At 45.8% G+C, this 26,143-nt stretch overlaps 1 protein-coding gene across 1 annotated transcript in view; it reads right to left on the bottom strand.

Annotated features, from left to right (window-relative positions):
• The window catches only part of LOC119382025 (hemicentin-2), a 283,040-nt gene extending 258,290 nt beyond the window's left edge, over nucleotides 1–24,750 (bottom strand). Inside the window, exon 1 of the mRNA XM_037649767.2 lies at nucleotides 24,433–24,750. Within this exon, the coding sequence (XP_037505695.2) occupies nucleotides 24,433–24,520 (88 nt within the window). The 5' untranslated portion in view covers nucleotides 24,521–24,750. The remainder of the gene's footprint in view (nucleotides 1–24,432) is intronic.
• Between the last annotated feature and the right edge of the window lie 1,393 nt (nucleotides 24,751–26,143).

Genomic DNA, 26,143 nt, shown 5'->3' on the forward strand with positions numbered 1-26,143 from the left:
TGCTAGTCCACCCTACTTTATGGCTTCTCGCGTGAAGGCATTGTGCGGTGGTCGTAGCCTTCTTTGTGACAGGCGGTAGCCCTGTAGGAGGTGCACGTACGTTTACGGCAGCGGATCGGGATGAAACTCATTGCGGCAGTATCTTAACGCTCGGTGTACGCGCGTTCGGGCAAGAGCGCGTGCCTGCCTGTTGCTGCGTAAGCGCTCGTGCCTTGGTGTCCTCTGATGCTGTACAGTCAGAACGCGATGTGGGAACCTCGAAATTTTGCCGCTAGAATAAATACTACATGCTGCATGAGTGTCTGCCACGAGTATGACGATGTCCTTTACGGTCGGGAGGGGCTTGCCGTGTATACGCCAACATCGCATTGGCGTCGGGGAGTTCTTTAACTTTAGAAATCTGCTCCATTGTTCGATGAAACTGGAAATGAAAGGCGCAAAAAACGAACGTCTTGCCCAATATTAAGTTCCAACTTACCCAGTATTCAGTTCTTTTAAGTTCGATGAAACGATGGCTCGATTTATGCTACCACGCTGTTCCTGAATTTAAAATTAGTTTGTGGTGACCCGCCGTGCGTCACATGGCCCTATTTTCGAAAGAGCTTCCACCGAGTCGAGGCCGTAATATTTGGTTGTAAGTTCTACCGCGTATATTATCAGTCTATAATATATGCCAGCCACGCTGCCTTATTCTCATGTCTTAATCACGCCGTCATCGTGTAGTAGTAGTAGTAGTAGCAGTAGTAGCAGTAGTAGTAGTAGTAGTAGTAGTAGTAGTAGTAGTAGTAGTAGTAGTAGTAGTAGTAGTAGTAGTAGTAGTAGTAGTAGTAGTAGTAGTACAGAGAAGAAGAAAAGGAGGTGATAAAGAAAATATGCAAATGTCTCGCACGTGAGAAAGAAAATCGAGATTAAAAACGGTCTTCATAAAGGTGACCTTCGCTCAACGAAAGTATCGTCCAATGCAGCGAAGGAACGAACTATGGGCTGCGGAAAAAAATTCCCAGGAATGGAACGTACACGCCACCCACCGGGAAAGATTTCTGAAAGGGTTTTAATAGGTACGCTGCCAGACGCATAGCTTAGCAGAATAAGCGGATGCTCAATCATAATCGTTCACAAATATCTTCACAGGGGCACTTGTGCGCGCTCACGGTAGTCGGCACTCACTCACTTTCCTAATACGCCCACTTGTATACCAACTAACATATTGTTTAGTTTCCGCTTAATGTCACTCCCACTTACCACCACCCACTCGCCTTCATGCTGGTGTTCAGTCGCACTCACCGCCACTCACTCATGTGTTGTGCTCAGCGACTGAAACGCGATGCTTCGAGCATGTATCTGCCGGTGGTTGCGCATTCGCTGAGCGCTAGGGACGCCTAGCGAATGCAGTGTAGTATACACGATGAAATCGAAAGTATTCGTGACACATGTGTGGTCAATTCGGTGCCCGGCGATCACCCAGTGCTCTGCGGTGGCAAAAAAAAACAAAAAAACCGACCGCCTTGTGGTTCGAGTATCGGGTAGCCAGGTCCACTGACACTGAGCGACAGTCACATTCAAGCCTGCTCAATAGTGTCAACATTGACTTTCGTTCCTACTCGCGGTAACCTGCACTAGCATTGTTAATATTGACTTCCAGTAAGATTGACCGGTAGTCATTGCCTATCACATACTCAAGTATACTTACCACCTTCATCGCTTCTTAACGCTATCTCTCACGCCTTTAAAATGAGTACGCAGACTTATGACAGTCAGTCATCAATCAATCAATAATCAAAGAAGAATGACGGTAAATGAGAAGCAGAGCTGTATGCTTTACGGCACCTTTAGCGACTATACGTGAAAGATTCAAAAGAAATGTTCCGAGGCTAGACATCCTTATATGCCTCGTAGAAAAAGATGCCTACACGTTTTTTGTTTAACTTACGGAGGAAATTATCTGCCAAAAAATATGTGGTATGAACTGGTTGTGCCCAATCCCTATATTACCGTGCACTGGTTTCAACGCTTGCTGTTGGGTGAGTTGGGCCCAGTCTTTCTTTCTTACGAGTTCGTTGTTTCCTCGTTTCCGAAAAAAAGTCTTAGCTGCTTTCAAGGATGCTATCGGAGCTTGTTCAACAAGCCTCACTTCCTTCCGATCTCTCTTCCAAGCCTAGAATTCCGTCTTGCAACGTGACATACGTGCACGTATACCCGTGTAGCTGCTTCCTTCCCGACATCCTTTCCGGATGGAGGAAGTTTGTCAATGTAGGCTTTGGAATGTGGTAGGCCCTGACACGCCAGCTGTCACGTGAGCCTGGGGATCTACGAAGGAAAACCTTACAACGCGTTCTAAGTGCTTGGCATCAGTCTCCATTGTGAATATGCACCACCTCTTGTAGCAGTGCCCATATTAAACTGTAACTGAAAGGTCTGGCATACGTTGACTATTTCTTAAATTCATCTCCTGTGTAGACCTCCATTGGTTCACAGTCTGCAATTAATTAAATAATTTAATTAATTAATTAAATTAATTAATTGGCCTAGATTACTTTAGCTGCTGGATAATAGGCAACATTGAGCACGCATTGCGCCAGTGCATTGGCTCAGTACCTGCATTGCAATTTACTGGAAATTGCGTGTTTTTGCGTGCATGTTAGTGGCTCACAGGGCACTACCCTATAAAGAGGACGCTCACAGTATCCATCCATCTATCCATCCGCCGGGGCAGAAACTGAAAATACGGGAGACGCGTTCACTGAACGATGTACGCCCGCAGTTGATGTGCATCTCCCATCTCAACAACCCCAAAGATGCACTGGTTGCTGGCTGTTTGCCCCAAAGCTACACGGTAAAACAACAAAATCGATTAAATAAACTTAGTACAAAAAACTGTATGCCATAAAGAGCACAATTCCTCTGATAAAGCAAACCTCTCAATTCCCCCTTTCCCGGGGTTTGGCCTCTCCAGTAAAACGGCAGTTCCATATTGCACAATCGCAAGGATCGATCCACTGTAGTCGACGCGCCGTTCCTGCAGCCATTGTGGTAGCAAGGTACACAAGCCGATCCCGAAGACAGTATGACATTCATTTATTCCATAGTCCTACAAGCTGATGTATGTTTGAGGGCGCATTCTTCACCGAACGCAAACTGTTACAGATATTCCAGACGCACATGCTCTGTGCGTATACTACTGGAGGAGGTGTGCTGATGAGTGGCTGTGTTCTCTGCAGAATTACACTATGTAGCAACAAAAGTTACCGAAGTTCCCTGACTGCAACAAATAAACACCGCCATGCTTAGAGTTCATGTAATATAGCGAATAGTTTTCCTGAAGCGTACGGCTGTTTGCACGCGTCGACAATAATCGTCTGTGGATTCTGCGCAGTTTCCCCCTCTCTCTCTCTTTGCTTGACCGCAAACGTCATGAACGATGTAACACGTACCGAACATGCATTATTTTCCATGTAAGTTACGTTAGGATTGTTTTACTACTTTTCATAAAAGGAACGAAAACACACCCAGCGTTAGTTTCAATACTCGAGGACGCTTTTTGCTAAACGTTCGAATCAGGCTCGAGGTCAAAATTTGCTATTCGAACAAGCCCAGAAAACGCGGGAGCTCCAAATGATTGTAATCAGGATCGGAGGTGTGAGCAAGGACGGCCGACGGAAAAGGGTTCGAAGAAACCATATCCCGGTGACAATAAGAAACTGAGGTTAGCGGTCGAGAGCGAAGAAAGATACTTTAAACAAGTAACAAAAAAAAGAGCAACGGTATCGCTTAAGGAGAAGAAAACATTCAATCTGGTGGCAAGAAGAAATGAGGTTGGTCTGAAGAAACGTGGCAAGACATCGTAAAGACCTGAGCGCCCTCAAAGCGAATCAGCTGACGAAATCATGAATAAATGATACGATGAAATTTTAATAAAGGTGAGAAACAAAAAGCTAATTTCCGAATCAGTGGCCCGAATGGGACCCGCATGTGAGAAACATAAACGACAGATCTGCGACATACTGACACCACTTGAAGATGACGCGTCGTCCGCTGCTGATCACATATGCATGGACCGTGGCAGGCCTCCTCCCTCGAAGAGAAGCCGTTTATTGCCGTGAAGGACTTTCTTTTTATTTATAAGCTTGGGCCTAGGTTCAAAGGCCTAGGGTGTGGGGGAGATGCGTTGTTACTTATTCACCAGCGAATTTAGCACACCTTGATCTTGCGTTGCATCCGTGTGTAAGTTTTATTGTCTACATATTTAAATAAAACCTGATGAAGGTGATCCCTTTAATATAACGATCTTTTTTTCTTCCCTCTTATCTCTTCATGTGTATACGTCTATCAGAATATCTGTAAGCAATGAGTAACTACAGATGTACCATTTACAGTAATTGGTCAGGTGTGTTAGCGGTTACCACTCGCCTGCAACCATCGTAAGGATAAAGTACGCCGAAAGGGAAATACGCTTACTGGCGCTAACTGTTCCTGAAGAGTCTTATATAGGCACAACTATTGCTAGCAATTAAGAAACAGAAGGAAAGCGTTATTTCACATTACTTCTTTTTTCCTTACGGACGTAGTTCCAGACGAAGTACCTTGTGCTTGAAATACACAGTCGCGTAAATTGTACACGCGGATTATGAGCTACTCTTATAGCACAGTGTTCCTTAGCAGATTTATTATTTTGCATTAGTCTTCGTTGATGGCTAAATGCGAATTCGGGGAAGCTTCCTCATGTACTCGCGTCATGTAAGCCCGCTGTGATCTGACTGGCGCCTCGTACGTTCCCTATCACATGAAGCGTGTGAAGATTATGTACTGTTCTTTTTTTACTTCAAATAGCAATGGTGCCTGACAAATTTACCAGAACCACCTGACTACAGACGAATTTTCATCCTAGGCGGACGTCATTTGCAAAGAAAACAAAAAACAATACTTGACTAGTTAAGCTAACTGCGTTATTTAGTTGAAAGAACATTGGCGCTAAATTTATTCTTTATTCACTTATTTCATTACCCTCAGAGCCCGAGGGCATTACAAGGGAGTCAGTTAGATTCATAACATACAAAAAAGAAAGAATACAGTAAAGACATCCGTACAATACAAGAAAAAAATAGGGCAGCTTCGCACTAGCGGTGCCAAGCCTGAAGGAACAGCGGAGCTAGGCGGCCTTCCTTAGAAAATGTAGGCTTAACTTGGATTGGCAAGCAAGCGCCGCCACCTGGCGAACGCAGATTGACTTCTTTATTCGTCTTCTTTTTCTCTCATTTGTCTATCTTTCCTTTTGTGGCGCATACCATGCAGCTTTCTGTGGCCTCCTCCTCTTTTATGCCTCCTCATCCTTGCATCACTCCTCCTCATCCTCAATTCCCTTTCCCACCCTCTTGCTATACTATACTATGCATGGCCATGCTATGATATGAGCTGCTTCACACACCTGCTTTCTGTGGCGCATGCCCGTTCCTGTCTTCCTGACCTCCTCCTTTCCTTCCTCTTCACCATCACATCACTCCTCCTTTCCTTCATTCACACCCTCACTTCCCTTTCCCACCTCCCACTAGATGACGCATGTATAGGTTTTTTTTTTTTTCGAAACTAAGCACTGGCGTGGCTCTGCGGTAGAACACGTGCCAGCCACGCAGACGTCCTGGGTTAGATTCCCGCTACAAAGATTTCTTCTATGCTATGCCAGGAGCTGCTTGAGTTTAGTTGTGACGCGAACCGGCCTAAGGAAAAGCTTAACAGCTCTGCCGTAAAAATTCCGGCACATCCCACGCATCGTTGGAATCAGTTTCAAGCGAAGCAGTCAGCGAGAAGCGGCCTTTGCTGCATTTTGTGGCTTTGAGCCACGCGTTACGAGGTGGATGGACGTGATTATGTAATGAAGTGGTTGTGTCGCTATCGTGGGCTCATCGGGCACGTCGACTACAGTGGCACGTAAACCGCGTTGTTCAAGCAGCGCAAAAAGACGTTGACACGGAAGGCACGAACACACGGGACGAGCGCTGACTCGCCTGCGTGTTCGTGCCTTCCTTGTCTACGTCTTTTTGCGCTGCTTCAACGATGCAATTGCACCAACTAGCCCAACTTTTTATCCTGCTACGCAAAGGGTAGCTTATGGTCCGACGGAACGTCAACACTCATGCTGGAACATAGGCGACAGTTTTACCTAAACGTACTGCGTGCTACGGCACGATGATGTGCATAACATGCGTATATCGTTAGCGCATTCCTCCTGGGTCGAGCAGTGCTTGAAGATAGCTTGCCGAGTCGTAAGAATACATATACTATAATGCTTATTACATTGCTATAAAAGCGGATAGCGGACACTGCAGCCACAACTGACGTTGCCCCGACATAACGCCTGCATGGAGTCATTTTCCAAAAGAGTTTCAAGACCTGGCGTGGCTCTGTAGTAGAATACCTGACCGCCACGCAGAATGCCCGGGTTCGATTCCGGCTGGAATCCCTATAATGATTCTCTACGTCGGGTATCGTGACGTACGCGATAATAACAATAATAGCTCGGGTTTAACGTCCCAAAACCACGATATGATTATGCGAGACGCGGTAGGTGGAGGGCTCCGCAAATTTTGACCACCTGGGGTTCTTTAACGTGCACCTAAATCTAAGCACACGGGCCTCAAACATTTTCGCCTCCATCGAAAATGCAGCCGCCGCGGCCGGGATTCGATCCTGCGACCTTCGGGTCAGCAGCCGACCGTCATAACCACTAGACCACCGTTGCGGAGCGACGTACGCGACAAGCCTGTCACGTTATTTACGTCACAGCCTGTCAGTCATGTTCGTCACACACTCATGCCCTCCTATGCTAATTTTGAGATAGATAGATAGATAGATAGATAGATAGATAGATAGATAGATAGATAGATAGATAGATAGATAGATAGATAGATAGATAGATAGATTTAAAGTGTCTTTGGTTCGCTAAGAAATGCTTGGCATTTAATAACAATAACTGCCATATTTATTCGTTATTCTACGAGTGCTACGTGCGTAAATGAGATAAGTGTCCGTTCCTCTGCGTATGCGGCATCATCACAGGAAATGTGTTCAGAGCTACACACCCTCGAAGTACGCTCTACAGCCAGCACAAAAAATTTCTGCAGAATGTTACACTTTTATTGCGATAGCAATTGTATGAACAGTCTCGGCAGGAAAATGTCCGTCCCCATCGCCGTCATTCACCGTATATGTATAAGTATGTATATATATAGAAAAGCCACTAAGAAAATTAATTCAGAAATATTTTCCGACACGCGGAATCGAACGGGCGACCTCTGCTTTGCAACCCGCCGCGTTAGACGTTAGGCCACGACAGCACATTCTTTCAGCCTGCTAACAGCGAGCTATTTATATACACCATGTACTTCAGCATGCTTTCTTAGTTGCCACATAGATGGCGCAATGGGCGCGCGTGTGGTAGAGAAGCGTGTGGCGCGCTTTAAAGATCGTCGCCCCGCTCCTGCGAATGCCGTTGCTCTTCGTCCTACAGGGCGTGGTCGCTTTCGTGCGCTTATCTCTAGGAAAGAAGGGGCGGCCGGTGGGGTGCTTCGCTTCGCTCGCTGCAGCGGCCGCGTTTGCGAAAGGAGCGCGCTGTTCAAATAGAAATAAGTAACAACTGTGACAATTAGTTCGCGCTCGTCGTGCGTGTACCTGTTTGTTCGTTTCGTGCGTCCTGCTTTGTGTTTGAGCAGTACGCTTCAAGTGTCGAGCTGTGACGCATTAGTTCGCGCTCGTCCTGTGTGCGTTCTTTTCGTGCGTCCTTTGGGCTCGAGCGACGCGCTGGCAATTTTGAGCTGCTTTCCGTTCTTCGCGTTACATTCCAATTTATTGTTATCGCATTCATTGCTTCGCCGTTGCAGCGAAACTGTGACTTTTTTGTAATAGTTGAAGGGGGAACCTGCTTTACACTTGCTAATGCATTAAGTTATACAGTCGGGGACCAGACTTCTTGCAAGACGTACCAAGCCGCGCTGTGGGAGAAACCAATTAAACTGCCTTAATGTTCTCAGTCAACTGCATTTGACCAAGCGACGATGTCAGCTGATGACGTTACACGATGGGGCCAATCACATGACGTCACGGCATGACGTCATGAGTGACATAGGTCAGATGGGTTCTTGTGCCACTTCTTTGACCTGCCGTGTTTCAATCAAGGGGTCACGCAACGAGACACTTGAGGCTTTCACCTTAAATATATTTTGCGCGAGAGAAGCTACATATAGCATCCGGCAGTTGCGGGCAGTAGTAAGCTGCTTCACATGTGTAAAAGCTGTGTGGGATCCGACCGTCTTTCGGGTATCTTTAAAGTCGTAACATATCTCACCAAAATCAAATACTTGGGCCCCTGAATCGGCTTTGCGGATGCCACCACCGTAGTAGGCTTAGATTTTATTAAAAAATTACAGAATGGCGTACATATACTTGGATGATATACGGCCGCGTTTGAGCTTCGAGATAACAGCTTTAAGTGTAGTAGCTAAGTTTATTTTTCTCTCTACTAACCTTACACGAAAGGTTGATACAGGTATAAAATTGTAAGCAGTCTTCTGAAAATGGTAAAGTACACACACAAAAAAAAAGCGGCCTGAGCAAACCAACGTTTATATTTCCTATCATATCGGTGGAAGAGACGCTCGCGTCATCTTCGTTTTGCCACAGATCAAAGGGTATCGCTTTGATGTTCCCTTTCTCCCCACTATTTCCAAATCTGCCTTTACAGTGGCATCTCAAAAACAGCTAAATATCGCTCAGCATTCATCAGACCGTACGCTATACAGTATTGGAAACTACGCTTTGAGCAAGGCTCGTTCAGCTTACTTTACACACGTGAAGAATGTATGGCATCTGCTTTCGTTTTTCTGTATTCTCCGATCCGTTCAGACGTTTTATTTAGGTCACGTTCAGAGTGGCTGGAAGCTTAGTAAAGATGAGACTACACACATCTCTGAACTGCAGCTGCTAGCACTACTAAACTTCTCAGACTTCCGGAGTAAAGTTCGTTAACTCCGCAAGTATGAGAATGCGGGAAGTGTTTACGTTACCTTAAACAGTAATCCGAAACTATTCCGAAAACATTTTTGAAGATTTGGCCAGGCTAAAATGGCGAAAAGATATAATATCCTTCGTTATGCCGATAACGGTGCGAAATTGTGAGGTATTCTTTGCCTTTCTCAGCCCTTAGTGACACAGCGGACGAGACGAAACGCAGTTTTCTGCTTTTAGTTTAGCGAACGTCGAGAAAGGAAACAAATATCGCTAAATCGTAATAAATGCGAGTAGCCGTGATATAATAGCATAATCCTCGATTTTGTTTTTGTTTTTTGTTTTTTGCGTTGTTAACAAATTTCCGCCCTAAGCATCCGCAACGTGAATTGCCGGTTGTCAAAAAAGCATCGCGAAGGCTATGCCTTTTTCCAAAGGCATACGTTGTAAAAACATGTAGCCGCATTTCATGAAAGCCGGTGTTGTACAAAAACTGAACACACAACACCGCGACTACGCATCTGTGACATCTATTACGCTTTCAAGATAGCGAATGAAACCTAAACTAGATACAATTAGAGAAGCACAGTGCCTTTTTGACCAAGCACACAAATACCGACCACGACAAGCGCGCGCCCCTGGGATTGACTGCAAATGCTCCCGGAGTTCCGGTCGCCGTAAGCTCCTCAACACAATGTGATGTAGCGTTCTGAGAGTCCCAGAGCAGTCTTTTCAATGCTAATACGAAAGCCAGCGATTGTGGAAGACAAAGCACGAAGTTCCTCGACGAAAAATAAAAGCGCTCCACTTTTAAATCGTGTGAAAAGACGGTGCACTCGAAGCCGTGCGAGAGCTACAATGGTTACGCGGTATTACGTGATCCAACCTTCGACGCAAAGGCGACAGCACTTTTAGTGGTGGCGCTCGTATTCAATGACTTCTCTTTGATTGCCATTGATAGTTGTACCCGAGGGTACACCTTCTCTACAGCGTGCGAATAAAATAGCTCTCCACTGGATAGACATAAGTGGACCATCGCTTTTTTTCCGTAGGGCACCAGCCAGAACATTCCCAGCACACTTTGCTCAAATTCATGAGGTCATGTGGACTTTCTGACATACTTTAGAAGTATTCTGCAGCTACTAACATCAGATTCTTTTTTCGTACATTTTCAACTCACCTCAAAACAGTCACTTCAAAACAAAATCGATAAAATGTTAGTTTGCTAAAGCAAAACACGATATAGAAATGTGTCAAAAGGTGGTAAACAAAGTCAATGTTTCTAATTATTGATTAAAAGTTAGGATTTAATTCATTGTTCACGAGTGTTTTCGAGGGCTCGCATAACAAACTTTAGATGCAAATCTACGTCCATTTATTATGCATAACAACCCTCTAAGCCCCTTTTAGGCAAGTTTGTCGATTTGAAAGTGCTTCGTTACTCTCCTATAGTTTTATTTTAAGGAAGTATAAATTGACTGAGTCAGAAACACTCAATGTCTTTCCGTGTTTGCTGGTTTAGTTTGCCCATATATTTACGTGTTTTAAAAGATCCAATTTTATTATAACTCCTACGGGTCTTCCGATTATCTCCCTTCGTACTTGAGAGACCGAGATAGAGAGGTGACCCACCTTGGCAGCTCAGCGGGCAAGGTGTCGCGCAGCTAAGCTCCAGGACGCGGGTTCGATTCCCGCATTTCCATGCGGAAGAAATACACGAATACCCGTGTACTTATATTTGGGAGGACGTTAAATAACTCCAGGTGGTTGACGTTCACTCGGAGTCACCCACTAGGGCTTTCCTCGTAGTCAAATCGTGGCTTTGGCACGTAAAGCCTCAGCAATTATTAGAGAGAGAGAGAGAGAAACGAAGCGGAAAGGCAGGAAGGTTAACCGAGCACGTGCTCGGTTGGATGCCCTACATGTTGGGAGGCGGAAAGGAAGAATAATGGATAAGATAGAGAAGAAAAAAGAAGAGCAGGAGAAATAACAAATGGAAGTATTTCACACGTTTGTGAATTCCGGTCGACTTCAGGAAGCACAATAGGAATTTTGTGGCCTTGTGCAGGGAGATTATACATGTTGCGCCTGCTTTCACACGATACAAAGGTTTATGGTGAAGCGGGCAGAATAGAAAAACAAACAGTATATGGAATGAGATTGCACAAGCGCGTTCACCGCTCTATAACAAAGGGCGTTCGCGGGGCCCAGTCGTCTTGCAAGAGTGTAGCAGTGCTCTTGAGTCCCTCTGCGCAGGTGATGGACTATTCCATGGACATTGCATATTTAATTGTATTCGAAATACGATTATCTTGCGGCCAATATTACTCACTACAATGCGTCGGGGTGTACTATACAGTTAAGGCACGCATTAGTTGCATGCTTTGACATTTTAAAAGAACGTGATGCCATGCCTGCATAACTCCAGAACGTGAGCATCTGGCCCCTTTTTATTTAATCTCTAGCCGTTGCGGGAAACAGCATACACCGTTCTCAATGGCTGCTGGTGGATGCTAATGACAAATATCAGCACGATAAGTGCACTGATCTACGATGCTAGGTACGAAATGACAGTTTCGTCATCGCCTTGCCAAGCGAATCGGGCCGCCTCTATATTTCACTCCGCGTTGTTTGATCGAGCCGTAGCTACGCCAACACACATAATGTACAGCTAAAATTCATAGTACATGACGTTCTTTTTGCGACAGTAATCGCTATCGGCATTTGTCTGCAGATAACTGTATCATGCCGCCCTACATGTCAAGTAGTACCTGTTTTGACACGTACACGCCCGGCGCCATCTACAACTCTTGGTGTTCGCACGTATCGAGAGCGTAAACAACGCCCACTTTTCGTCTCTCTTATTTTTGCTTCGCCGTGTCTTTATTTAGCGGGCGTTTCTGCGGCGTCGTTTTGAGCAGCACAGGCCAGTCGTGCGCGGCCCTCCACCGAAGAGCGACGGGCGCGTGACAGCCGACAAAACCAACGCCTCCGTGCCCCCGCCCCCATCTGCTACGCATCTATCCTTTTCTTTTTTGTTCTTCTAACGCCCGAAACGACATCCAGACGCGAGTGCACCTCGTCATCCTTGAAAGAACGACGTTTGGTCGTTGGCTCTAAGCGAGTAGCGAGACAGTTTACAGACGCGCTGCAGCAGCAACAAAACGAAACCTGAACTGAAGTGCTGAAAAACGAGAGCTAAAATGTGTGCGACCAGAGAAACGAAAGCGATTGTAGAGTTGCCGACGCAGCGACTACACTTGCTCACGGCGAATCGATCGGGCTTCGCGCCGGGGTCCCTTTTGTACAAGTGGCAGCTCCGTGTTCCCGACAGGGCAATAGAGAGACGAAATAACGTGCGTGTGCATAGTAAAAGCAGTAATAAAAAGAAAGCGTGATGCAAATACGGCTAGCTGCAGGAGTTGTGACTGCCCGAGATGGGCCTCGAACTAGCGCAGCATGCAAGTGCCAACAGTTGCCGCGGCGACAAAGTAACCGGAAAAGGCTGACCTAAATTTACGTTTGGGATGTGCTACGCGACATAGAGTAGGGGACGTCGCTATAAAGGCCCCAACAAGCAAACAAAGTTTACAGAATTGTTCGAAATATTCCTAGCCTATATAACTGGGTGGCCGTTCTTCTGCCAAAAAAGAAAATGCGGAGGGCTTTACAGGATGTTCTAAAATTCTTGAAAACAGTTTTTGCTGAGAAGCAAATAGGAAAACCCGTGACTGGAAGCTGCCAGCTGAAGCATGGGACTTTCAAACCAAACGTCACACACACAAGGCGCACAGAAAAAAAAAGAAAAGCAGGACCTTCTAAGTATAACAAAACAGAACAAAGAAAAAACGGTATGAAACATCCGTCAGGCACCCTCAGCTTCCTGTATACGTCTTCTATAATTTTATCCTCGCTGCCGCTGCTCAAGAGCGCCTGGAAGAAAGTGGGCGGAACCCGCACAAAAGCTGGCTTTGAAGCTGCTGGGCAGGGCTATTGACAGGAGCACCAAAGTAAACATTAGAATAGTAAAAGGAAAATAGTAAAAGTGGCGTAAAGATGAGGAAGCGCGATTGCGCGCAGGGAGGCTAGCCAGTCGGCGGATGCCGATAAATCGAACGCGGTACGCACAGTTGCCCAACTTCCAGCGGCCTATAGGCTCTCGGCCATAAGCACACAGACCGCCGACTTTCGAGTGCCAACAAACCGCCACTGCAGTATGGGGTCCTTGTCTTCAAAGGAGCCAGTATCTGATTTCTCTCGTCCACGCCGACGGAGGGAGAGAAAGAGCTGGCATTAAACATGGATGGACTGAAGCAGGGCTCACGGAAAGCTCGCGGGGACACTCGACTCTGAGGCACACTGGCCCGAGCTTCCACTCTCCTGGCGACACGTCGATGGCAAATCATCCAAGGCCTGGCAAACAGCACTCACATGTACAGGAGGCCTTGGCATCGATCTCGTATACAATACGGTTGGCTAGTATTTGTCATGCGTGCGCCAACTCGTCGGGCACTAACCCAGCATGCAGGTCGTCCGTCAAGAACGCAACCGGCTGCGTTTTCATTTTCAGACGGAACCACGTAATGCTGCTGAACACGAACGCGGAACATACAGCAGTGTAGTTGAAGACAACTTGCTTTGGTTTTCTCGCAATGATTATATCGTATATGCGCATTTATTACACGACCACGAGACACCGGCTAGACCGAACTTCCAGTCTTGCGAAGATTCTATCGTAATTATTCTATGATGAATGAGCCTGAATATTCTGGGCATGAGTGACATATGACTAAGCGGCTAGAGAGGTTCTTCATTTAAGTGCTTATTAGAAAATCAATATTATTTTATTTACGCATGTATTTATTGATTGCAGCTATTGTGTACTGTTCCAATGAAAGCATATATAGTTAAATTATTTCTTATGCATGCTTATATCTTGCGGCAGTAGTTCAATGCTGCGCTTGTTTTGTTAGTCTGTCAGAGCGAAAAGGGGGGGGTAGAGGGGGTAGTACGTCATTATAATTCTTCCCCTCGCTTATTTTGCTTCCTTGCGAACTTGTCCAGGAATGCTAAACATCAGTTCTAGTAAAGCAATCTTTCACAAAATGAATTCTATCTCTCTCTCTCTCTCTCTCTGTGTGTGTGGTGTGTGTGTGTGTGTGTGTGTGTGTGTGTTTGCGCGTGCGTGCGTGCGTGCGCGCGCAGGGGGTGGGTAGGTGGGCGCGTGTGCGGGTGTGGGTGTGTGTGCGTGGGTAGGCGCATGCATGCGTGTGGGTGTGCGTGCATGCGTGCGTGTGTGCGTGCGTGTGTGCGTACTCCCCAGAGTATATTTTCTTTTGAATCTCTTTAAGCTCCTAAAGGTTCAGAAGTTGTTGGTACGGCTTCACGGCGAAAAATAGCACGAACAAGGGGATAAGAAAGAAGAGGCTGCACTACATATCCTCCAGACTTCTCTTGTTCGCGATGATCTACGTCATAAAGCTCTTTGAGCTCGTAGCGTCCGCGTTCGGCATCGTCACTGGGCCTGCGGCTCAAGTCCCTCTGTTACTTTTCGCCTCCATACTGAAGGTGCGTCATTGTATAGAAAGCCAACTCGTATAAGCTGCTTCAGGTTGGCTGACGCTCAAGGAAGCGTAGGTAAAAGAGAAGATAAGAAAGCAAGAATTAGCGCCGATGCGTTTAATTAAGCCTGGCTCGCAGACCGCCCTCCATAGCGGCGGGAAACTGAACCCCGCATCGTTGACTCGCGCGAAAGCAGAGAAGCGTGGCAGAGATGAGCTCGATGCTTGCCTAAAGGCAGTCAGGCCCAAATAGAGACTTTACCCGAGAGTTCTTAGGCAGCTTCTTAAGTATATGACTAGAGGACGCGCTTGTTAGGGCCCCATAGCCGTTAAGCCGGCGGAGTAGGTCGCTTTAGGGCACCCGTGCATGGCGGACTCGATGTAGCCACTAATACAAATATATATATATATATATATATATATATATATATATATATATATATATATATATATATATATATATATATATATATATATATATATATATATATATATATATATATATATATATATATATATATATATAGCAAGAGGGACATCAGAACACGAGACGACATTACGTGCGCAGTCTCACAACTGAATTTTATTGGGTTAATGATGACATATATACAGTGAACAATAATGACATCATCTCACTGGCCATCTATCTTTCTTTTTCAAGAGATAGTGCGAACGGCGCTTGACCCATTCGGTCAGCAGAGAGAGTTGCAGTGTGTAGCTTGGGGCGTAGTGAAAATGCGTTCACCAAAATTTGACCTAAGACTGCAGTCACTAAAGAGGTGGGCACGTGAGTCGTGGGTCAGTCATTTATACCGAACAGCCACCAGACATTTTTGTCATGGCATCTGTACGTAGTTGAAAACGATGGCGAGGGTACGAAGCGATTCTGGGACCGTATTTCCAAAAACGTCTCAAACTGGAATTGTCGGCAACAAATTTTCAGCCGATCGTTATGCTGATCATATTGGCTAGGCTTGCTGGCCAATAGCAGTGAGGATTTACGAACGAAACGCTTTCTGAATTCTTCCCTCGGACGTTATGATAACGTGCCGGGCGTCCGAAGATGCCATGTATTTATAGAACTCGATGAGTAAGGTACAAAAACTTCAGAGCAATCTCTAGGAATTTACGTGGTATTCTCCGTTGTAATAACGCCACTCGCAAGCTCTGGGAAATTTAAAGTGAGTTGAGGAGTGAAAAAAAAAATAAACATATCTTTCAAGTTATGCATTTGGGCCCTTATTCACAAAAATGCTTTACACTAGGACTGTTCGCAAGAGAAAATTTGTGACAATCCTGAGATTGTGCGTAACATTCCCAAAGCCGGCTGGTCAATGGCAATGATCACTTATAGAGAGAGAAACTTTGTCAATTTGGCCCTTCGTGATGTGAATAGATGCCTTGAATGACTAGCGTCGACATCGCATCTCTGTTCGGCTTCTCATTCTTTACGTGAATCAGTGACGCAGACTTGTACGTTAATCAGTGAGGCACCGAAAAATGTGTTACGTTTATGCGAGGTTGAACTTAAGCGACGGATAAAAAGTTTTGCAAGCATTTTCTTTTTTCTGAAAAAATTAAGGCCGCTACACACTAGTGGTGCCAAGCCTGAAGGAAGTGCAGAGCTGGGCCGCCCTCTCTTTCTTTCCTTTTCTCTTTTTTTTTGTCTTTTTTTTCCTCAGCTTATTCCTATTTATTTCTATTTCTCTCTCTATCTCGCTCTATCTATTTCTTTCTCTGTCTTCCTCTTCTTTCTATCTCTCTCTATTTCTGGCTTGCTTCATCTTTCATTACATCTTTTTCTCTCTCTATTTATTTCTCTATTTTTCTTCGATTCTCTCTCTCTTTTGTTTCTCTTTGTGTGTTTATTTCTCTCTATTTTCTCCTTTTCTCATTCTTTCTATGCTACGCTCTACTTCCTCCCCTCCTCCTTTCCCTCCTCCTCACCCTCACTTCCCTTTCCCACCCCTTGCTATACTATACTACACAAGGCTATGCTATGCTTAGCTAGCGTGCTTGGATAACCGAATGGTTAGGAGGCTCGCCTTCGGATCGTGGGTATGAATCCCGCCTCGCCAAGAAATTTCTTTTCGTCAAGAATTTTTCTGTTTTTCTTTCATTCTATATCTTTCTCTCTTACTTTCTCTCTCCCTGTATTCGTTCTCTCGCCCATCAGTGTTATTGCATCCCACACCGGACAAGTCGGCGCACGTGTTTTGGAAGCGAAGCAGAAGATGAAGACGAGGACGAAGATAGCGCGTACCGGTTCATGATTATGATCATTTCTGTTCACCCGTCACGGACCGTCATGGTCGACTTAAACTGTTCGCGTGAATTTCTATGTAACTATGGTAAAAAGACAGAGAGACCTTACTGCCCTATGGTTCTTGCATTGCTGCGTTTATGAAATATATATTTTTTTATGGTCATCGCCTTCTGGTAGCCACACTGTTCGGTTTAAGCGAGGGGCACTGCATCCGCGGGGCACAGTAGTAGCAACTCAGTTAAAGAAAGTTTGGAACGGCCTTTCCGTTCCGGGAAAATAGATTTGCCTTCTCACAAAGAGGGCGGAAGCAGCGGTGTCGCCGACGGTGCTCAGGGAAGCCTCTTCTCTTATTTACCGGTGTCTCTGGCGAGCGCTTTCCTGTGCCAAATCACGGTCGGAGCTATTGGTCGGTCGCACTTGCCAGGTCAAGGATGCGGTTCCATTCTCAGGCGAACGGCGCTTAACAAGCGATGCCGCAGCAGGCTCGTCGCCTCCGCTACCAAATATGCGCCTCGCACGCACACCGAGAGGGGTTGCACGGTGCGCGAACTGCGGGGAGGGAGACACGCGCACCGCAGCCACAGGCGCTCAAAATCGGTCGGCCGCGCGGTGAATAATGAAGCCGGGCGGCCGGGTGCAACTCGCGCGAGCCCGCCGGGGCGGAGGCCCCGCTCGGCCGGTTGCTGAAGCCGCCCATCGGACGCGTGCCCGCTGGCCCGCCCAAAGCGCCGGAATTCTCACCTAATTACCCGGCAAACGACCGGCTCTGGGAGCGGCCGCCTTGCAAGGGCCGCCGACACGCCACGGAACGGCCGCGGTGGAGGGACGAAGATGTGCTGCACCACCCCGGCCCTTCTTTGCAGCCGATACGAATTTCACTGGTCAATTCCTCGCCCATCTGGTCGCCGCTCTCGCCTCCCGGCGACTCTAACATGATGGGTAGGCCGCTGATTGCAGGCGCCTAGATGTGCGGTCGCGAGGTCGAACAACGGCGGAAGGATAACGCGCTTGCATCACGCTTGGGGTCGGGGCGCCCAGCGGTGCCTATGTGGATCTTTATCGCCCACTATAACTTCGGACGAAGAAAAAAGCTGTCACTAGCAAGCATCCTTCCGCACCACATCACAGAGAACCTTGATTGATTTTCGTTTGTAATAACTGTATTAATAGCTGTATCGGCCATCGCGACATGTTCACCTTGAAAATATTTTGGTCAGACCTCTGACGTGCCATGTTGCGACGACCAGTGAGCTTTTTCTCATTAACGTCACTATTTCTAAGAGAGAGAGAAGCAAGGAAAGACAGGGAAGTTAACCAGACGCACGTGCGGTTTGCTACCCTGCTCTGGGGGAAGGGGGACGAAAAGAGAGACAGAGAAAGAGAAGAGGAGAGAAGAGAATAGAAGAGAAGAGAAGAGGGATGGACAGAATCACGAGCACGCTTGGGGGAGCACATCCAGTCTACAGGCGGTCGCTCAGATTTGTTGATTTCAGGTACTTCAGTAGCGCTTTAGTTGCCTTTTGCGCTCTCGAAGCACATGTCTAAGGCCTTAGAATCTTGTCTGCAGAAAATGGTCTGGAGTCTAGTTGGTCCAAAAGCATCCGGAGCGGGCATTGCTGGGCGAAATAGCGAGCGCAGCTGCACAGGACGTGTTCGATTGTCTCTTCGGTTGCGCAGAAGTCGCACGTGGAGGAGTCCCCCATACTGATGCGAAACGAGTACGCCTTTGTGAATGCAACACCAACCAAAGGCGGCATAACGGCGTCGCATCGGAGCGGGAAATTCGCGATGGTAGCTGTAACTTGAGCGAAGAATCCACTTCATATACCTGATACATTTGGAAGCTGGTAGACGAGCAAAACGTGCGTATAAGATTTCGAGCTAGCAAATGAAGTTGTCTTGCCGCATCATTCCTTGTTACAGGTGTCGGAACCACTCTGGTTCCTTCATGGGCTGAGCGGGCTGCATCGTCGGCTAACTAATTCCCAATAATTCCGGTATGTCCTGGTAGCCGCTGATATATAATATCATGTCCCCTTGCTCGAGCTTGATGGTGACAGTTTCTTATTTCGTGCACCAATTGTTCGAGTGCTTTTACGCACGGCAAACTGCAAACTCTGAAGTGCTGCCTTCAAATAGCAGAATATTACACATTTTCTAATATTCTCACATTACTTCCGAGCGCTTGCAACAGCATAATGTATGCGTGATTGTCTGCTTTTTCTTCTATATTTATTGCGTCTGGGGCTTAGTCTAATATTACTTCAATCCCCTTATTCGCACACAATGACGTCAAAGTTATCTCTCGCAATAAGCTATAACAGTAGCGCTAACTGCAGTCCTCAGACTATAGAACGAAAATCTGGGCGGGGAATTCACAACAGAAAAAGAAAAGTCTTATGAACGAAAGCTATTCATTGTCACCAAAGACAAAACAGAAGTGTTATATACGGCTCACAGCGGTGAAGATTACTTTTCTCTAATACAATCTTATTGTCTGTATAACAAGGGTATTTAACTACACTTTGATGTACCTCAAGTTTAAAACGTTTTCACGAGACCCACGCGGATCATAATCATGTTCATTTTTTACTTCATTTCAATCTTACTTAATCTTCCCAAAGGGGATTATACTGACGTAATCCCCTTGAGGAAGATATAAATTTGAGAGGTAACGCGCCTGTTGATATTATATTGAAACGCCCTGCTCTTCTTTCCTTGCAATTTAGAAGAAAAAAAAAGTTAGCTCAGCTTGCACTAAGTCGCGCAAGGCTGGGTCACAGCAGAGTTGGCGGGCATCTAACTGGTCCTGGCTTGGCTAGGATTTTACCCTCTCTCCTCACTCTTTCCCACTCCTTGCTATACTATACTGTACATGGCTATGCTTGCTCGCTTTTATTTTCTGTCTTTCTTTGTGTGTGTATCTTTCTATCTCTTTCTCTCTATGTCTATTTCTTTCTCTGTCTTTCTCTCTCTCTCTCTCTCTGTAGTAGTTCTTGCGCCATCTATCTTTTTCTCTCTTTCTTCCCTTTCTTTCTATCGATTTTTCTGTTTCGTTTTATTTCTATATCTTTCTTTCCTTCTCTATCTTTACCCTTTCTCCCCTCCTTCCTTTCCCTCCTCCTCACTATCACATATTTCCTCCTCGCCCTGTCTTCCCTTTCTCACCGCCTTGCTATGCTATGCTATACTATACAAGGCTATGCTATGCTCTGCTAGCATGCCTGGATAGCCGAATGGTTATGACACTCGCCTTCGGATCGTGGGTACGTGGGTTCAAGTGCCGCCTCGAGAAGAAATAGTTTTCGCCAAGCATTTCTCTTTTTGTCTTTCTTTTTATCTCTTTCTTTCTCTTTTTCTGTATTTCGCTCTTTCTTTCTTTCTCTCTCTCTCTGTACTCGTTCTCTTGCCCATCAAGTTTATTGCATCCCACGCCGGAAAAATTGGCGCACCTGTTCTGGGAGCCAAGCAGAAGCGGAAGAAGAGGACGGCGCTGAAGAAGAGGATGAAGAGAGCACGTGCCTGTTCATTATGATGATAACTTTTTTATCTACAACACAGGGCAAACCTGGACCACAACGGCTCTGCTGTAAAAAGGAAAGCGAGCAGAAATTGAACCTGTGTAGGAATTCAGCCGCTTTTCTGAATGTTGAGCAATGTTTTATCCAGACAACATCAATTGCGGGAAAGCTGGAATGGTGATGTGGCTTGTTTGACGAAATGTCTTCCGTCATTCCGAGTTGCTATGCTGTGCGCATTTGCTTCCTTCTTAATGTCACAGATAAATACATCACTGCGGCCGAACACATCCAAACTGACAAGTTCCTACCGCACTGTGCACATCCTAGATATCAAACTATTTTGCGATAAATGCTGGCGGCAGATAAACAAAATTCCACTTGCTCAAGGCACAGAGGGAGGGTTAGTCGTGGAGCTTTTATTTCCTTGTTTCTTACAAAACCCATTGCGATACATAGTGAACTGAAAATTCCGACGAGGATACGAAAAGAAAAAAAAAAAAACAAAAAAGACACCCGGCTAACTCGTGGTCTGGTGCATCTCAAACGTTTAGATGCCTGATATGCGTTATTTGAAAATTGTCTTTTACCATCTGCCCCCCTCTTCTGATCTTTTTGAAAGATAAATGAGTAATCTCGGGCGCGACATCTAACAAACAAAATTCTCGCACTGTACTATCATCGTGAACTTAACGTTTGAAAGTGTACAGAATACTTAACAGGCTAGCGGAGAACTACGATAAGCCCTCGATTCTCAAAAATCAGCAGAACACACGCTTCCGCGCGCGAAGCGTCTGCGCGTCGACGTTGTCAGCGCGGCAATAGAAAATAAAATGATTTGAGATCTCACTATAAAAGCTTCGTAAGTTCTTCACGGAGACAAGGGTGTGTGCGTGTGGGGGGGGGGGGGGGGGGGGGGGGGGGGCGGCGAAACGTCGACCAAAAGAAGTGATGCGTAACCAATAAGCTCGGTGAAGATTGAAAAGGCGGCCCCAACATTCGCTGGCTTTTGTCCAAGCTCTATGCTATAGTGGCAGAATTTATGCCCAGCCTAAACGGCTACTAGCCCTGGCGCTGTACTGCGCCACTTCACTGGCGGCCCAGATTAAAGACGTACGCTCGAGGAATTCTATCCAAGGACGGGAGCTGCTCGCGCGAATTCTTGAAGGCAACGAGAAGGCTGTGACCTTTTATTATATCTCGCCCTTGCTGCAGGAAAGCCATCTTCATTCCTCGCGGAGTTCTTTTTTCGGCGATTCACTGCAATCCGTCGTAATTGTTCACTTGTAATTAAACACGAGGGATCACTAGCCGGAACACAAGGGCACAGTGCCCCTTTTTTTTCATGTTTAATTTTTTTCCCTTCTATTTTCTCCTTTCTGGCTCCTCTTCGACGGAGGCGAACAAATCACAAAGCATCCCATTAACGGCCATGTCCGGTCGTTGTCTCTTTTGGCCTTTGTTTTGCCTATTTTTAGTTTCACTCTTCTGCTTCTGTCTCTCTCTTTTTAATGTTACCCCACGACAACTGGCTCGTCCAGCCCCAAACGATTCTCACTCGTCTTTCTGCCGATCGCGTTTGCTTGCAGCGGGCGTTTCAGTGAAGATATCAGTTTTCATTCGTCCCGAGGAAAAAAAAAAGAACTTTATAGCGATTGTAGAATTAACATGCCGAGGGACTTTCTGTTTTAAAATTGATCTTTTTTTTTCATAACCGGCAACCGGACGAAGAAAAATTGATCGCTAACAATATGGAGACACGGAAGTTTGGAAGGCGCGATTATCAGGTCGATTCGGAATTTCAGCTTGCACGAACCACAGCTCAAGTTTTAATATCCGGATACACACGAAAGTGTGCGATCGCCATTGAGTATGTGAGACTGCGGCGCTTAGCAAGTGACTGAATCTGGGCGGTAGAGATAACACCAGCTAATACCCATGTTTATACTGCGCCCTAGATTGTATTTTAAAAAATTTAAAGACGTGAATAAACCAGCTTTCTTTAACCTATTGCTCGGTTTGCTATCGCACATTGTATTAAAGCGAGATTCGCTCTGCAAAGGGTTATATTCAATTATGTTAAAGAGGCTCGCAAGTCATGCATGTCCGCAAGTCATGCAGATTTCCGCATTGGTTTTTCCCTGAAAACATGAGATATTCGTGTACCTTCGTTATATTTACTGCTGATCGGCGTTTGCATTAATCTTCGAATTGATGAATTAACTTTCTAAGATATACACTTTCACTATGGTATAGTTTTTCACTAAGGAATACACACTAACTATATGTCTTTTTATACAAGCTGTTACATGTTATACGAAATTCAAGGAAACTCCAGAAAATGACTTATGTTTCGGGGGGATAAGATAATAAACATTTCAGCACTAGCATGATTAAATTGCTGCGTCTGCTGCGCTTGAGAAGCTTTTTTTCAACGCCTCTGCCTCATGACCATGACTTCGAAAACACACCTGAGGTAAGGACTCTGCTTTTAAGCGCCAGGCGAAGCATTGCACTCATTTTATGCCTCGTTCTTTTTTTAACGTTGTCTATTTTTACAAGCACCATTTCGAACACTGACTTTAAGCAAGATGATGAATCCGTTATTATTCCAGCACACAGCGCAGTGCACTTTGTGCAGCGTGAATTCATTACGAGCGCTAATTTTTAGCGGACAAAAATCTTCAAGTTGAACCTAGACTGATCCGCGCAGTTTTTAGTTCTGCACGTTGTTATGAATCCTTCGTATTTTTCGTTTGTGGCCGCAAACGACTGCATTGTGTGCCTTTAATGCAAGGCTCTGAGAGAAACAAGTAATGCAAGTCGCTCGCAATGTAGTATGCCAGCAAATAACAGGCGCTGATGCGCGTTATTTAGTCCCGTAAAATCAATTCAAGCGTTCCAGGACGTTTCTTTTAGTAACTACAGAATTACTCAATGACCACCCTAAGTGAACGAACGTTTCGATAACGGGTCACATTTTTTACAGTTAAAATTGCGCGAATTTTGGAGCAACTTGCAGTAAACCTGAAGTAAAGTTCAGAATATGTTGATACAGCATTTTACCGCTTCAGGTTTTGTATACAGAACACTTTGGGGCAAAGAAAGTGATCGTGAAGTTTGACACGTTGAAAAAGAAATTGTTCCGTCGAACATTGTGTAGTTATGCAGGCTATTCCTAAACGTCTAAGATCTGAAATGGCGCGCACATGACAACGCATGAAATTGATTTGCTCCATTCGGCTGCCACTTCGATTTAAAACGGCTGTTGTAAAAAACAAGAGACCATCTTGTCAAATATTTTGCGTCAAGTAGGGCACTAGGAATACATAAGTTGACTAAGAAGTAAACTTGATTAAGAATCACATGAAGCGCGCAACGTGGCTCCACACTACGTTTGAATTTACGCACGATATCTACCGCAGATGCCCGGCAGTTGTTTTCCGCATGTGACTACAGACTGCAGCGTTAGTAGGTTAAATATAATGCCGGCATACTGAACAAAACAAGTTTTATTGGTAAATGCTTTCACTTTAACATTGATATGATGAATGCGGAAGCGATTGCGGCATTTTATCGAAAGAAAGCTCCGTTTTCTGCGTAAACTGGGAGTGACAAACAGCGTGCGCTACACAAATGGACTTTAAAAGTTACTTCGAAAAAGCTTCTGTGAGAATCGAGGAATGTTATCTCAAATAAACGTGGGACGTTGTCAACTTTAAGTCCTGTCAATGTTAAGTCCTGTACTTCTAGGATGTTATCCTAGGAATAGACGAAGAAACTCGACATAAAGAATAGAAAAACTGGAGCAGTCAAATAGGTTTTGTGGAAGAACATGCAAAGTGAAAGGTGTTAAAAGTTATTGCAAGATTCTGATATAAAATTAAGGTGCGTGATGGCTCTGGGCCGTTAATAAAGAATGTTAAACCGCGCAGACAAACTTTCCGACGGCCCATTTGTGCCTGGAAGCACTGGACGCGACCTGCGGCCACCGGCACTGCAAGGAATTCTGCAGCTAAAGTGGTTCGCTAGTCTCGTCCATTGCTTTTGACAGCGGCTCGCAAACGAAAACAGCAGTCCCGCCGACACGAACCTTGGTCGTTGTAGCGCACCGGTATGCCGTGACAGGTGACGAGCAGCGTCCAGATGAGGAGCGCGAAGAGAGTCCGTGAGGCATGCATGAGCGTCGACGGACTGCGTCGTCGTCCTGCGGACGCAGAGAAGCAACTGTCCGGCTGCTGTCAAAGCGACCTTACAGAAGGCGGCGCACGGTGCGAGTGAACGCCGAGCGCGCCAATCGGCTGAGCCGACTTGCTCAGAGCTGAGCGGCGTAATCCCAAGAGCGCGCGGTCTGCGGCGGGCGCTGGAGCAGCGGGCCAAAGCGCATGTCGAGCGTTCGCTGCCGTCGCTGGGACTGGCGGTCTGCGGGACAGGTCGGGCAACCAACAGCAGACGCCGTGCGCCGCGCAGTGGGCGCCGCGGCGCGGGTGGGGCCCGAACCAGAGCCCCGAACCGGGGCGGCCGCTCTCGCTCTTCGTGCCCAATAAAGTGCGGGAAAAAGAGTGGGAGCTTAGCGGAAGCTGCCCGCGCACGCTACGGGAAGAGCAACATTTATTCAATAAATGCTATTCACGCCGAGTCTGCATGTCGCGGGAATACGTGGTGCCTGCTGAGAAAGAGCTGCTGACGAGAAGGGAACCTCCATTCTGACTTGGAACAGCAGCGGCAACAACAACGACAACAAAAAGCTAGGGCTAAATGGTTTTCTTTCACACAAACTCGCCTTCTTGCGCGGCTGGTCATTTTCTTTTTTTCTTCTTTCTGCGTGCATGATGCCACGTGAAGTGACCACGGACAAAGAGAGAATTGGAAATAGGCGGTTCACTTTTTCATTGCCGCTGTTTCGTTTGTTCGCAAGGATATCCTATGACAGTTAAAACTTTCTTCTTGTTTTTATTAAATGCGTTTAAGGAGAGGTTGGTGTCTTAATATGGCTCCCGCTATTCCTCTTCTCATACGTCATAATTTGCGTCATGAAGTTATCAATAACAATAAAGTAATGAAAAATTCACGCACGAAAAATGTCCATTCACAAGAGCAACGTTCGCACGTCGTAAACAATGTCCACGCGTCAACAGAAATGTTCACACACAAGAAACATTCGCGCTTAACAGAAGAGGTCATCTTACAGCTCTTTACAGAAGATGATCACACAACAGTCACTGGGCAGTTTACCTCACTTTAAACACAGCTGATGAAACACGAGAAAAAACGCGAAACACGGGATCAGAAGTATGCAACAATAACAATGCGAACAATAATTGTTTATGCGAATCAGTATCTTTCTGATATTCCTGACTCTTTCAAAAACTGCACTAGTGTGCGTGCAGCGATGTTTTGAAGAGTTTCTGTGACCATGGGCCCAAAACTTTTGTTAATGATAGCGGCCGTCTATCCAACCTATTTAGTTTTTCTAAAAAATGTTTAACTGGGAACAGCGTAATTTTCGTGTTCTATGTCTTCTTCTGCCTCTTCACATGTGAATGTAGCAAAGTTAGTTTTTATTATCCTATATAGGAAGCTTTTAGTGTAGGCAGTGCCTAGACGAAATCTATGAATTATTGTTTCCACAGAACGAGTAACTTTAATTGGAATATGAAATTCCATTCCAGGATCGATTTTATATAATTGAGAGTCATGAGCACCGTCCGCGAACCAAGTCTGTCTTTTCGCAATTCCTAATGTCAGCAGTAGCTAGTTCCAATGCATAAACCGCCACATATTTTTTCTTCCCGTATGGTCAT

Source organism: Rhipicephalus sanguineus, chromosome 1 (genome assembly GCF_013339695.2).
Source record: "Rhipicephalus sanguineus isolate Rsan-2018 chromosome 1, BIME_Rsan_1.4, whole genome shotgun sequence".
Taxonomy (NCBI): domain Eukaryota; kingdom Metazoa; phylum Arthropoda; class Arachnida; order Ixodida; family Ixodidae; genus Rhipicephalus; species Rhipicephalus sanguineus.